The sequence below is a fragment of the Miniopterus schreibersii genome (assembly GCF_964146895.1).
Source record: "Miniopterus schreibersii genome assembly, chromosome: 1".
Classification (NCBI taxonomy): Eukaryota; Metazoa; Chordata; class Mammalia; order Chiroptera; family Miniopteridae; genus Miniopterus; species Miniopterus schreibersii.
Window position 1 is genome coordinate 159,052,011 of NC_138101.1, and position 13,807 is coordinate 159,065,817.

At 45.8% G+C, this 13,807-nt stretch overlaps 1 protein-coding gene across 1 annotated transcript; it reads right to left on the reverse strand.

The window, feature by feature from the left end:
• Window positions 1-977: 977 nt before the first annotated feature.
• On the reverse strand, window positions 978-2,409 carry LOC308558797 (C2 calcium-dependent domain-containing protein 4A-like). Its single transcript, XM_081140749.1, has 2 exons — window positions 2,359-2,409; window positions 978-2,161 (listed from the first exon to the last, which is right to left on the reverse strand). Exon 2 carries the CDS (start codon window positions 2,119-2,121, stop codon window positions 1,030-1,032), a length of 1,092 nt encoding a protein of 363 aa, XP_080996875.1. The 5' UTR covers window positions 2,122-2,161; window positions 2,359-2,409; the 3' UTR covers window positions 978-1,029.
• Between the last annotated feature and the right edge of the window lie 11,398 nt (window positions 2,410-13,807).

The window sequence follows — 13,807 nt, forward strand, 5'->3', positions numbered from 1 at the left end:
TTTCACAAAACCCTGTGAGGTAGGTATTAATGCCCCCATTTCACTGATGTAGGAAATGAAGTTGGAGGAGATTAACGGATTTTTCCTGTTTCAAACAAGGGGCATGTGGCATAAACATACTGAGGCCTATGTGTCTTCACCCCCACACCCCCTATTGTGCTTTCCACCGCACCATACATAGATGCCTCTCGTGAAGGGCAAACCCTCTTGGGCATAATCAGTTTCTAGTGGGCTCAGGTCTGTTTGTTGAGTCAACAAATGAAAAGAAATTGGATTTAAAAACTCTCTCTTAGAACCCAGTGTTCAAAAAACAGTTTAAATTCCAACTCATCTGGGAAGTGCTATAGCAAAGCCATTAAATACTATGCAATTTAGACACATAGCCAGGTGGAAATAATGCCACAAAAATATCAATTTGCTCAGGAAGGCAAGGTTCCTGTTCTGAAATAACAAGATTCCCCAGGGCTCCTTCTGGGGAAGGAAGGGGGGGGGGGCAGGAGTATACATTCCCTACATCACCATCCAGAGTTAGGGCCTTCGGTTTTCCTTTTCCTCAACAATTTTTGAAGATTCGCTTTCAAAAGAATTCTGTTCTTTCTTAATTGGAAAGGAATTCTTTTCCCATTAAGGTTACCTCATTATAGGTCTGTCGCTGAGCGCGCGTGTGCTACATATGAATCTTAGCGTTGGGCATGACTCTGAAGGAATAGCTTTTATTTTTAAACCCATAAACCATTCAGCATGGATATAAAGCAGGAAGAAAAAGCAATGCAGCTGGGTGTCATTCCTTTCTCTCTTCCAGCCTGGAAAAGGGGGTTGGAAGGTGTGAATAGAGGAGGGCGTCATTATTTTTTACTTCCCTACCAACAAACAATGACAAAAGCAGACATCCAAGAAATAAAATGTCAACAAAGCAAGATCATAAATAGAAAAATGAATAAATAACGTTTATTTTGTACAAAACGGCTGTGAGTGTCCGAGGGCCCCCGGCGGGCACAGAGCGCCCGGGCGGGCTGAGGCCTGGCGCCCTCAGAGCAGCAGGAGCGCGCCCAGCAGCAGCTCGCCCTGGCCCAGCAGGCGGCCCCGCTCCAGCCCGCGGCCCGCGGCCTCCGCCTTGACGCGCACGGCCAGGCGGCGCAGCTGGTCCTCCGGGAGCCCGTCGAAGCAGAAGTCCTGGTCCAACGCGGCCTTGCGGCTCCGCCGAACCACCGCGCTGCGCTGCGCGCGCGTCTTGCCCGGCGGCTGCAGGACGAGGCTGACGCGGCAGCAGATGGTGCGGGGCTGGGCCGGGCCTCCGGCGGGGCCCTCGGGGCGCAGCAGGCGGAGGCACAGGCGCCCGCTGGCCGGACTGTACTCGGCCGCCAGGCGCAGGGCGCCTCCGGTGCGACCCAGAGCCACGGTGCCCTCGGCCTCCAAGCGCTCGGGCCGCGGGCCGGGGGCCGACGGAGGGGACGCGGAGAGGGTCCGGGCGGGCGACCCCGAGCTGGCGCTGAGGTCCTCGCTGGACACAGAGAGGGCGCGGGCCAGGCCGCGACTCCTCCGGGCCCGCAGCGCGCGGCTCAGCAGCCCTTCGGGGGCGCGCAGGAGGCGGTGGCCGCGGGGCCGCGGGGAGAGCGCGCTCCGGCGTGGGAGGGTGTCTCCGGGGGCGCCGCTGGGGGGCTCGACGGGGGCGTCTCTTCCTCCGCTGCCGCTGTAGGTGCGGGCCCGCGGGCGGAGGAGCGCGGGACCCGCGGCGGGCGGCTGCAGGAGCGCGGCGGCTCCGGGGTCCCCGAGGAAGAGCGACTCCTTGCGGCGGGTGTGCGGGCTCTCGAGCAGCGCGCAGAAGCCGTAGGCGGTGCGCGCGCGGGGCAGGTGAGGCAGCGAGAGCGCGGCCTGCGAGCGCGGGTCCCAGTCCGTGCGCCCCGCGCCGTCGTCGGCCCCTCGGGGCCACAGGTCGGGCTCAGCCGCGCACCGCCGGGGCACCGCGGCGGCCGGGGGCGGAGAATCGGGCGCGCAGGGTGCGGGCAGCCGCGGCGGGATGCAGAACTCGGGGATGCGGCCGGGGGTGAGCACGTTGGAGAAGGCGGGCTCCGGGGCGGCGCTGCCCGCGGCCGAGGCGCGGAGTTTCCCGAGCAGCCGCATTGTCCGAGTCCGCGGCGGGGAGCGGCGGGAAGAAGCGCTCCTGCGGGGGAGAGAGAAGCTGTTGAGTTTGGGCACTTGGGGCCCCTGGAGGCTTGGCTGGACCCCCTGCCCAGGGCCTTCCGAGGATGCCAACGCGCCTGCCACCCAGGCCAGTGTGAGCCGCGCTCTCGAGCACCCACACACCAGCCCCGCCTTCCATTCATTGGTACTAAATAAACGACAAAATAGGAATCAGACCTTTTCTCCTTCCTCAGTCACTCTGGGTCGACTTGCAGGGTCAGTGTCCGCCGCCTCCAGGTCCTGGCTGGGAGGCCAGTTTCAGCACCGCGTCCGGGACAGTGCGCGCCGGCGTCTCTTATACGGCGCCCGGGCCCCGCCCCTGGCCGGGAGCCCGCCCCCTGGAGCCCCGACGGCCCGCCTCCCCGCCCCTTCCCGGAGCCGCGCGTCGGCCCCGCGGCCGGTGCTCGGACGTGAGCGAAGCGGGTGCGGGAACTGGCGCCGCCCGGCAGCCCCGGGAACTGCACCCGCTCTGCGTGCCCGGAGCCCCGCAGGCCTGTGGAAGGCTGTGGGTGAGGAGCGCGCCTCGCCGTGCGGCCGAGGGACGGGGCGCAGCCCCCAGGCGGCGGCCTCTTGGAGAGGGTGCAGCGGGAGGAGGAAACTGGAAATTCCCGTTTTGCTAAGAGCTAAATCCTGGCGCCCTGAAGGTGACTTACATGCCCCAGGGGCTTCTATTTTACTGTCGTCCCCCGCCCCCCACCCCCCATATACCCCCATAGACCAATATGGTTTCCGTGGAATTCCTCTATTAGTTATTTACCCGTCTCTGCTTCCGTAACAGCACGGGGCCTGGCTCGGACAATGCCCTAGGTGCCGGTGAAGTGGGTGAATTAATGCATGCAAATTCCCCCAATGACTGCAGGCTCCGCCTGTCATCCTGACTGTCACAAAACATGGGGCTCCAGGCTCATGCCCTAAAAATAACACTTGATCTTTCCAAAGCTAGCCCTTTTCTCTCTGCCCCGAATGAAGGTATCCAGTTAGAAAGCGCCTTACAGAAAATCTAGGTTGCCTCTTTCCACCCCCAACCTTTATTTTCTAAAATGAGAAAACTGGAAGCGCCAGAGGGACTTGAGGAAATTCCATAAAAGTTACATAAAGCTAGCTAATGGTACAACCAGGAACTAGCAATTTCCTGTTTATTTGGCTGTGTGTGATGCTTCCTGTTACCTGAAATGCCCTTTCTCCGCTTTTCCTTTCTGTGGGAACTCCTGTTTATTTTCCATAATTCAGCCAGACGTCATCCCCTCGGGACCCTTTACCCAACGGCCCACCACAGCTCATCAGCCCCTCCTTGCTCCCTCTCTACACATTCTGTGTTCCACCATTGCTGCATTTAGCATGTTGCTTTAGCATTTTTGGTTTACAGATCTGTCTTCCCTAATAGACTACCAGTTTCTTGAGGGCAAGGACTGGAGCAACTCAACCAGAGTGGAGTTTGGGGGACCTATTATGAATATATGTAAAACATACAAGTGCTACGATCCAGAACCTGGGTCTGCCTCCAGCCAGCCCAGTTGCCCCATGTAAGGACAAGCGAGGTTGTCTTATTTATCTCTTATCCAATTTCAGCACCTGGGGATACAATGCCAGGCATAGAATAAGTGCTCAGTAAACATTTGATGGATTATATTGTGTTGAACCTGATCTACAATCCAGGTCTTATGACTGTGAGGTGCTTTTAACTACGTCTCTCTCTGTGTTATTCCATTTCTTTCTTTTTTTTTTTTTTTTATATATATATCATTATTGATTTCAGAGAGAGGAAAGGAGAGGGAGAGAGAGAGACAGAAACATCAATGATGAGAGAGTCATTGATCGAGCCCGCAACCCGGGCATGTGCCCTGACCGGGAATCGAACCCCGATCACCTGGATCCTAGGTCGATGCTCAACAACTGAGCCACGCCCGGCCGGGCTCCATTTCTTTCTTACAACAAGCCAGTAAGGTGGACATTTCTTCTGTTGATCAGAGGAGAAACTGAGGCTACAGTTAAGAGACTTGTCTAGGATCATTCAAACTATTTGTGTGTGTGGCTAGTGTTGCATTTTACACCAGAATATTAATTCTTAAAACAACTTAGTCTAGTATTAAATACTTTCCACTGTCCTTGCTTTGGAATAAGTACTATTATTTCCAAATCCTTAAGGAGAATTAATGTTTTCCCTGGGTTAGTAATTAATGCTTTTCCTCTAGTAGATGTGTTCATGATGGGGCAAACCTGAATCCATATGCAGCCAGAGAGCAGTAACCATTCCTGCTGAAGCCTCACCTGGAAGCAGAGGAGTCCCCAGGGTTCTGACGGAATCATTTTTCTTTGATTCCTCAGGCCAATCTGCAAATTAGTGGGCGAATGGTCTTCTCTAAAGCAGAGCCCACCTGCATTAAGTCCTACCGATGTGCCAGCTCACTTCCAATTAGACCCCCTGAAGGTCCTTGTGACATGAACACATATTTCATCAGTGGGTAAATACCACTGAAAGCAGGACATGGGATATGAGTTACTGTGCTATGAGCACTTCCATGTTCCTAGAACAACATAAGCATGGCTACTAACACGGTCTCTATCTAGAGGGTTTTCCAAAACTGTTAGTTTTCCACGAATCAATATTCTACAGAAGAGAAAGTAAAATACAAAAAAAATTTACTTACCCAGGGATGCACTCCAGTCATTCATTCATTTAAACTCATAGCGGCAGGCTGTGTCCATAGTTAGAGGCTTGGCTTCCTTCCTGATTCTGAAGTCACACTGGGAGGAGTGGAAAGCAACCCCTCAGTGGAAAAATGCTCATCACTTCACTTGCTTCATTGTTTGTGCCTCATGACCACGAGGCCCACTATCACCTTACATTCAAAGCTTTGAAGTTGTTAGTACAAAAGCCTATCCCAATAATAATTTTTCCTGAACACTCATTGTATAATTACTGGGTCTTATTTAATCCCTAAACAACCCTCCAAAGAAGGTCAGGATGTAAAAACTATGGCTCATAGAAGATAAACAACTTGTCCAAAGGCTCACATCCAGTAAGAACAAAACGGACTCAAACCCAGATCCACGTGGCTCTTCATTTTCTCTGCTTATAACCGCTTTCCTATAGTGCCTCCTTCAAAGCTGTTTATCCTAGACCCGTTTCCTCTCTAGGCAGCTAGATAAAAGAGAAAGAGACCCTTTTTCCAAGGCTTTGAGTTGAAACTATACACCTTGTTTACACAAGCACCTAATCAATTAAAACATGCAATTGTCATAAGCAGGCGGTCACTAGTTATATTAGTGCTGTGCTGTCATCTGCAGAGGCGTCCTTGCCCCCAACCCCCAGGATAGAAATCAAGGGAGGTGACAAAACAGAGTCAGAGGAGGTTTACTAAATACAGGGTGAGAGGAAAGGGGAGAGGGAAGGAGCTTGACGCACCAAGGAGCACACAATTACAGAGAATATGGCTCCCCAGACTGCTTCTGGCATCTGGCTTATATGGTGCGGGAAGGGGCTGGGGGTTGTTCCTGGAGCTGGCACGCAGTGGATGATCAATTTGTTCCCCAGGTTCCTGCTGTGGGCTGGCATTGACTGGCATAGGTGCAGAGGCATTGATCTGGGGAGTACCGGAAGGAAAACCTAATCTTGGAGAGGCTCAAGAAGTAACTAAAGGACATTGCCATCCATCTAAGAGAGGCCCAGCCAGTCTCAATACCATTTGTAAACAGAATCCTTGCCCTCCAGGAAGTGTATTCATTCTCTTTATCTAAACCATCCCTTGTTCCAAAACAGGATTGGAGGTGATTACATCACAGAGACCCAGGGACTGTATCAAAGGCTAGATCCTGACCAGGTAAAAATCAGACTTGTAATTAGCTGAGTAAAGAACTCTGAATGAACTAGACTTGGTGGTGAGTGTATACAAATAACAATTTATAATGTATTCTACACTTGAAACTTAAATGTCATAAACCAATGTTACCGCATTAAAAAAAAAATTGATACATAGAATGGAAAGAACAAGGTGTGAAGGTCCTTAAAGAGGCTCCAGTGGGAACTTGGGACAGTGAGAAGTCCTTCAGGAGTTTCACTAGCCTTGGAAAACCAGCGAAGAACCAGTCTAAGTGTCCAGTGGTGTGGGAATAGCCAGGGCCACTTTACAGAAAGAAACACAGTCTTGGAACATCATCATCAAGAAGACTCAACAACACAGAAACGTGTGTCTGATGGAGCATTCAATGAAACTAGCAATGTACAAAACTATATATGCCTCAGCATCACGACTGGGTAATGATGTGGTTCCCTAAGGCCCAAATGGAAGGGAATATAAAACATTGAAACAACCTCTATTTTGTGGGTATTGAAGGGTTTTTCTTTCAATTTATGTCCTGGGTCACTGAAAGTTAGTTTGAGCAGCTTACAAAAATATATACAACATGATCAGATAAAATAAAAAAGAAGTAGGTGAAGTAATTGGAACAGAAGGAAAACAATAGCAGGGAAGATGCGATAAAACCAGAAGTAAGGTTAGAATTGAAATCATACAGTGAAGATTTGTAACTGCCACAGCGCTACAGAAGGAGCCCAGGATCTGGGGTCAGAAAAGCTGACACTGAGCTCTAGTTCAGCAATTTACTTTTCCTGTGTCCTTGCGCAGGTCACCTCCATTGTTCCTTATATTCATCGGTAAAATGGGCAAGATGATAATTCCTTTCTGAAGAGAGCATGGGAACGTTCACGGGCAAGTACTTTGTAAGTCATAAAGTGCCCTTGATCCTTTACTTGCTGTTCTCTGAAAGCAAGATATTCCCTCACTTCTATCCCTTCCATATGATCCTCCCAGCCCCCACTGCCCTGCAACACACACACACACACACACACACACACACCAGCCTTCAAGACTCCTATTCATCCTGCTGGGACTACGTTCAAACATCACTTCCTCCTGAAAGCCCTCTGTGACTGCCCAGGCTTGGTCATGTGCCCTTTTTGTGTGATCTTCCTTCAGGGCACAAGTAAGGCAGTGGATTTTGGAGTCCCTCAGGTTTAGGTTCACTTGCTATGTGTGTGACCTTGGCCAAGTTAGGAAAACCCTCTGAGCTCCACTGTTACCCATTAAGTGAGAGTAACAGTATCTATTACTTCCATTTTGTGAGGATTAGAGATTGGACTTAGAAAGCACAAGGTACATAATAGGACTCAGTAAATTTTTTTTATTATTACTAAAATAATTTCCTTGGCTTAAGCTTCCCATGTTACATTTCCAAATTTGCTTAAGTTTGCTAAAGCACATTAAGTCTGTATTTACATTTGAAGGTATAGCTTTTGAAAACAGTTTACAAAAAACATATGAAACAACTTCAAAAAAAACACTCCCACCAAACTTGTTCTTGTCCACATTGAAAGAGCTACAAAGAATTGCAGACTAATATTATTACAATGAAATGTTTATCAGGCTCCAGGCTGGTGTGGCTCAGTGGTTGAGCATCGACACATGAACCAGGAGGTCAGGGCACAGGCCGGGGTTGTGGGCTCCATCCCCAGTCAGGGGCATGCAGGAGGCAGCCGATCAATGACTCTCTCATCATTGATGTTTCTCTCTCCCTTTCTCTGAAATCAACAAAAACATATAAAAATATTAAATGCTTATGAAACTAACAAACAAAAATCAAGATTAATCAAAACAGTCTCCATTTTTTTTCCCTGGGGAGTGTCTAGATTCTTCCAATTGTTCCTCTTTTCGTGTTGTTTGTTCTCTTATACACATACACACACATTAGACACTGCTTCTTAGTCATTTTTAAGTGCTATATCATCTCCATGTGACTTGCTTTTCATATTTTTATGATATCTTTTGAGAAATAAAAGTTTTAAATTTTTAATGTAATCAGATGTATCCATTTTTCCTTTGTGATTTTGCTTAAGGAATAATTCCCTGCCCCAAGGTCATAAAGATATTTTTCTCTATTTTCTTATGTCATTTTAAACTAAAAGTGTTTCTTCTTCACATTTTGGTCCTTAATACACCACTGAGCAGAATTTTCAGTCAGTGTTCTCTCAAGGTGAAAAGTGCTTCCTTAAGAAGTTGTGTGCTCCCCATCTTTGGAGGTATTCAAGCAGTCTGGACAACCATGAGGTGGGGATGCTGTAAGAAAGATTCAAGGACCATATGGATGTATAAACCATATCGTCTGTTTGGCCATCTAAGTACAACACAGTGTTGCTAGAAAATAATCCAACATTTTAAATATCATCTCAGAGGTTACTCTCCCTTGGCTATACTTGACTTACTGATCCTGATTTGAAAGCCACAATCAACTCTACCAAATTATTTCAGGTTATGGGTAAGTCAGCAAATGCTGTAAATTGACAAACTTTGTCACCTGTTGCTAACGGTGAAGAATCAGAAGTAAACAACTATAGTTATCTGACTTGCAACATACCTCTGCTCCAATTTCATGGTGGACCCTGGGGACTAAATATTACTTATTTTGATTTTTCATTATTAGTCACAGAAAACACAGGCTGCCTGGGTTCTTGTTCCAGCTCCATCACTACCCAGCTGTAGTGAGCCTGGGCAAATTTCTTTATTTAAGCCTCAGTTTTTTTCTATTCATCTATTCCGTGAAGATAATAGTTATAGCTACATCCAAGGGTTATGCTGATTAGTAATCCATGTAAAGTCACTATGAGACAGTGTTTTGCATTTACTTAGTAAATCTTATCTATTTTTTTGTTAGTAGTAGTAAGGTAACAGTAGTATTTTGTAAGCACACTCATTGTTACTCTATCAGGTTAAAATTTTTAGACACAGATGAGAACTTCAAAAGGAAAATATGGAAGAAAGACAACTATAGTGGGCACCTATTCTGAGCCAAGCCCTTTACAAAATATCCCTTATGGAAGCCATCAATCCTGCATAGTTATAACTACATAACTTTTAAAGATACATTTTGGCTCAGAGAGTTTAAATCATTCCTCCTGAAGTTACATGCGTGGACTGTAACTACAGGGCTAGGATCTAAACACTGCTGCAAAAGCCTAAAGTCTGCGATGTTAACGCCCTTTTCAGAAGTTACTTGAAGCTCCAACAACTTCATGGACCTGTCCCCAAAGCCTAGTCGCCCCGGGCTACGCTGGCCACTTCACCTTAAAAGTTCCCTTTCTTTATAGAGTGTAGTTGGACATTCTTCTTGAGTCATATTTTCCTGCTCATTTGAAAGTTGACACCATTTGTATGTTTCAAGCCAGGTGGGGACAAACCAGCTTGAAGAACCCCCTTCTTGACCACTGTGTTTGACTGGGTGACAGAGACCCAACAAAGCTGTAAGGCTGAACTGTCCAAATTGAATAAGAGATGGATTCTGGATCTACCAGGATAGCTGCGATTTCCATCTTCAAAGAAAATCAGCAGACTAAACAACAAAGTTACTCACACTCCCCTGAGCCCTTTGTCAAGAGTTAAGACGTGGGGTCCTTGGTATAGTCTAAATAGTGAAAGGCCCTCTAGTGATTAATATAGAACACTTCTTCTTGCTTCCCTTTATAAGTGAGGTCTCCAAATAATATGACATTTTTGAATCCCAGGTAGCATGAAGAAATCCTTATGTTACAAATAGAACTCAATATTACTTAATTTGTATTGTTTTTGAAAGATGTTTCATAGAAATAAATGCCTTCTCAGTTCATGTCATCAAAAGCACATTTTATTATAATGCCCTAATATCACTGTGAAGTATATATATTGTGAAACAGCAGATACCTCAAGAAGGTTTTAATGCAACATTTACATACCTCGGTACTGGGCAAATAACAGCACTATTTGTTCCATGAGTGGAAATGAACAATTTCAAAGAAGTCTCCACATGATAGAGCCCATCTATCCCATACTTGACCACAAATGCACATTTGTCTTCCCATCAAGAGACAGTTAAACATCAGATCACGGGGCCCTTGATCTCAGTGTCTCTAGTTGGTGTTCACTCATCTCCTACATTAAAATCCTCCTGGAATGGGATCTGTGGACAACAGCAGATTGAATAAATTAAAGCATACCTGTGTGTAGATCATAAAAATTGATGTTATAAAAGACTATAAGCTCAGAAAAAATTTTAAAGTTTATAAGGACAGGATTGTACTAAGTGACTCCGTTTCTGGGGAGAAAAATGTATACATGGCAAACACTGTGAAGCTCTCCACTAAAGTGTTAGCAGCAAGTTGACTAGATGGTTGGATTATACATGATTCTAATCTTTATTTGTATTTTCCAGATTTACCAAAACGAAGATGTGTTATTTCTGTTGTAGAGTACCTCCCCTTCAAGAAATAGATACTTCTGGTGAGAGAGAGAACTAGAGCTACTTTAAGTGGACAATAAATTTGAGTCATCAGTAAATGAAGACACAAGGTTGAAGCTTTTAAATGGAGCTAGTGTATTAAAAGTTGTTACTTAAGCCCGGCCGGGCGTGGCTCAGCAGTTGAACGTCGACCTAGGATCCAGACGGTCGGGATTCGATTCCCGGTCAGGGCACATGCCCGGGTTGCGGGCTCGATCCCCAGTCAGGGGCGTGCGGGGGGCAGCCGGTCAGTGACTCTCTCATCACTGATGTTTCTCTCTGTCTCGCTCCCTCTCCCTTCCTCTCTCTGAAATCAATAAAAGATATATTTAAATAAATAAAAAAGTTGCTACTTCAGAGCCAGGGTACTTGGGAAAGGATATATCTGGGCAAACAGAAACGGCTTTAGACACCCCACAGGGCACACAAGTTCCCTAAAATCTCAAGAAAAACCGAAAAGCCTATATAGCCTGGTAACACTGTAGTTTTCCCTGGTGACCTTATACGTCAAGCACTGGGCCAGACAAAAAGAAACCAACACTACTTGGTATCTATGTAAAGCCATACAACTAGGGGTTTGGTAAGAAAGTAATGCATTTATGTAGAAAGGGGAAAACCGAGAACCAGGAGAACCAAATCAGGGAGAACAAAATCAGGCCTGGCCCAGGGCAGTGCACAAGAACTAGCCAACAGAGGGACTCAGTAGTGTGGGTCTGCGTGGAACTGAGCCTTGGACAGACGCATCCGTGCCCATTCCCTACAAAGAAAATCAGTGTCCCTGGTGATGTGCACATTATGAGAAATAAATCTGGCAAGTAGTTTACAATGAGTGACATTTTGATTTTGGTTATTTTGTTTCTTGAGCTTTAAAAATGGTCAGTGTTGTAATTCATATGTGGTCAATGGTTACCCCAGAGAGGTTCATTTAAAAAAACACAAAATGATTAAAATCGACTCAAATGAAGCTAAACTAGGGAAAGCTCTTTGGCTACCTCTAAATTTCAAATCTGTTTTCAGGTCACAGGAAAATAAAAAGGTGGAAGCTTTCCTAATTCTTAGTTTCTTTAGTGTTATACTTCCTGTCTTTCTTTGCCGCTCCAAAACATGCTGGCCCTCCTCACTCGTAAAGTTTTAAATTCTTAAAGAGAGATTAAATCAATCAAGATATTTATTTATGTATTTATTTAAATATATCTTTATTGATTTCAAAGAGGAAGGGAGAGGGAGAGGGAGATAGAATCATCAGTGATGAGAGTCGTCATTGATGGGCTGCCTCCTGCACGCCCGACTGGGGATCGATCCCGTAGCCCAGGTACGTGCCCTGACCAGGAATCAAACCGTGATCTCCTGGATCCTAGGTCAATGCTCAACCCCTGAGCCACGCCCAGCCAGACAAATCAACCAAGATTTAAATGAAGATTAATAAAACATTGTTTTCTACCACAAATTAAAAATGGAACACCACTTTTAAAAGTGCTCTAAATTTCATAGGTCACTAAAAGGGACTGTTCATTCATATCTCATTTCCATCATTGTGGCAATCTAGAAGACCTAGAGAAGATGACCAGATGGGAAAGGGAGAAAGCTGAGAAAGGAGAGCTCAATGTGTAAGAAAACTAGCATTATAACAGAGTTAAGAGCCAGATTCTGGCTCTACCACTCCATGAATATCTTCGATAGGTTAATTAACCACATGTAATCCCTTCAGCAACCTCATGAAGAAGGTATTACTCATGTCAATATCATCCCCATTTTATAGACAAGGAGATGGACCCAGAGGGTAAAACCTTTAGAATAATACCCAGACCATAACTACTGCTATCTAAGTGTCAGTTAAATGCACTTGAAGTGGGGACTTAAAGACAACACCAGTCAAGGCTATACCTTGTCTGTTTCCGAAGAACCAAGTCTCAGCCAGCACGGCTTCCAAGCCAAGGAGCCAAGTCTTTCAATCTCTGAGAAATCAAGCATAGTGACCATCAATTAATTTCCAGACTAATAATAAAATTGACATCCTCAGCTCCTTCTTCATACCACATTTTAATAATTACACTCTTTAAAAAAAAATTCTGTTTAGCCCGGCCTGCGTGGCTCAGTGGTGGAGCGTCAACCCATGAACCAAGAGGCCACGGGTTTGATTCCCGGTCAGGGCACATTCCCGGGTTTCAGGCTTGATCTCCAGCAGGGGGCAAGCAGGAGGCAGCCGATCAATGATGTTCTCTCTCATCGATGTTTCTCTCTATCCCTCTACCTTCCTCTCTCTCTCTCTCAAATCAATAATAATAAAAAAATCCCTGTTTAGGGAGTAGTACTACAGATGAGGAGAAGCTGCCACTCTTGGCTTAATTTAATCTGGGCTATATACAGTATATGAAAATATAATGCTCCTTTTAAAGTGTTTTGCAACAATATTCTAGAACAGAGGGTTGGTAACGTTTTTCTGTTTTGTTTTTTTAAAGGGCCAGTAGTACATAATTTGAGCTTTGCTGGCCACATATGTTTTTGTTGCTGCTGCTGCTACTTATTTTTACAACTGTATAGCCGACTTTGTAATACAAAGAATCGTTTTTAGCTCAGGTGGCTAGACCAAAATTTTTGAATGTAAGCTAAGACTAGTTTATATTTTAAAGGAATATTAAAAATAAAAAGAAGAAAAAAAGAAGCAACACTCTATGTGTCCTGCAAGACCTAAAATATTATCCAAAATATTTACTACAGAAATATTTACTACAGAAAAAGCTTATTGACCCCATTCTAAAGAATCACAAAATAAAGCTATTGTTATTCTAAACAATTTAATTCTGTTCCCATTTTCTCTAGTACACAGAGCTAGTTTGTTTTTTCGAAACAACAATAACACATAACCAACTCAGAGGATGCACAAAGGCATTTAACACTTACTAGCCTCATCCCAGTTCAAACACACACACACACACACACACACACAGAGCAAACCTTAATGTAAACTATGGACTTTAGTTAATGATAATGTGTCAATAGTAGTTTTCTTTAAAAAGAAAAAAAAGTTTATATAATAAAATTCCTCATGTGAGGATGGAGATTCCCTAGAGATAGGTTCTCGTAACTTCTCCAAGGAGCCTCACCATGCCTACAACTTACTTGTGTCTTGAGGAACTTGCAGGGCCGCATTTTCTTGAAGGAGCCATAGCACCTGATGTGGGAAGAGGGAAGGCTGCAGGAGCCACTCCTGCGGGCACTGGAGGTTCTGTGCGTACAGGAAAGGCGACGAGTTTGCTCCCTGAGGGACAGCGTGTGTCCGGCAAGTCAGCCCCACGATGGAAAGCGAGGTCGTGTGTCTGGG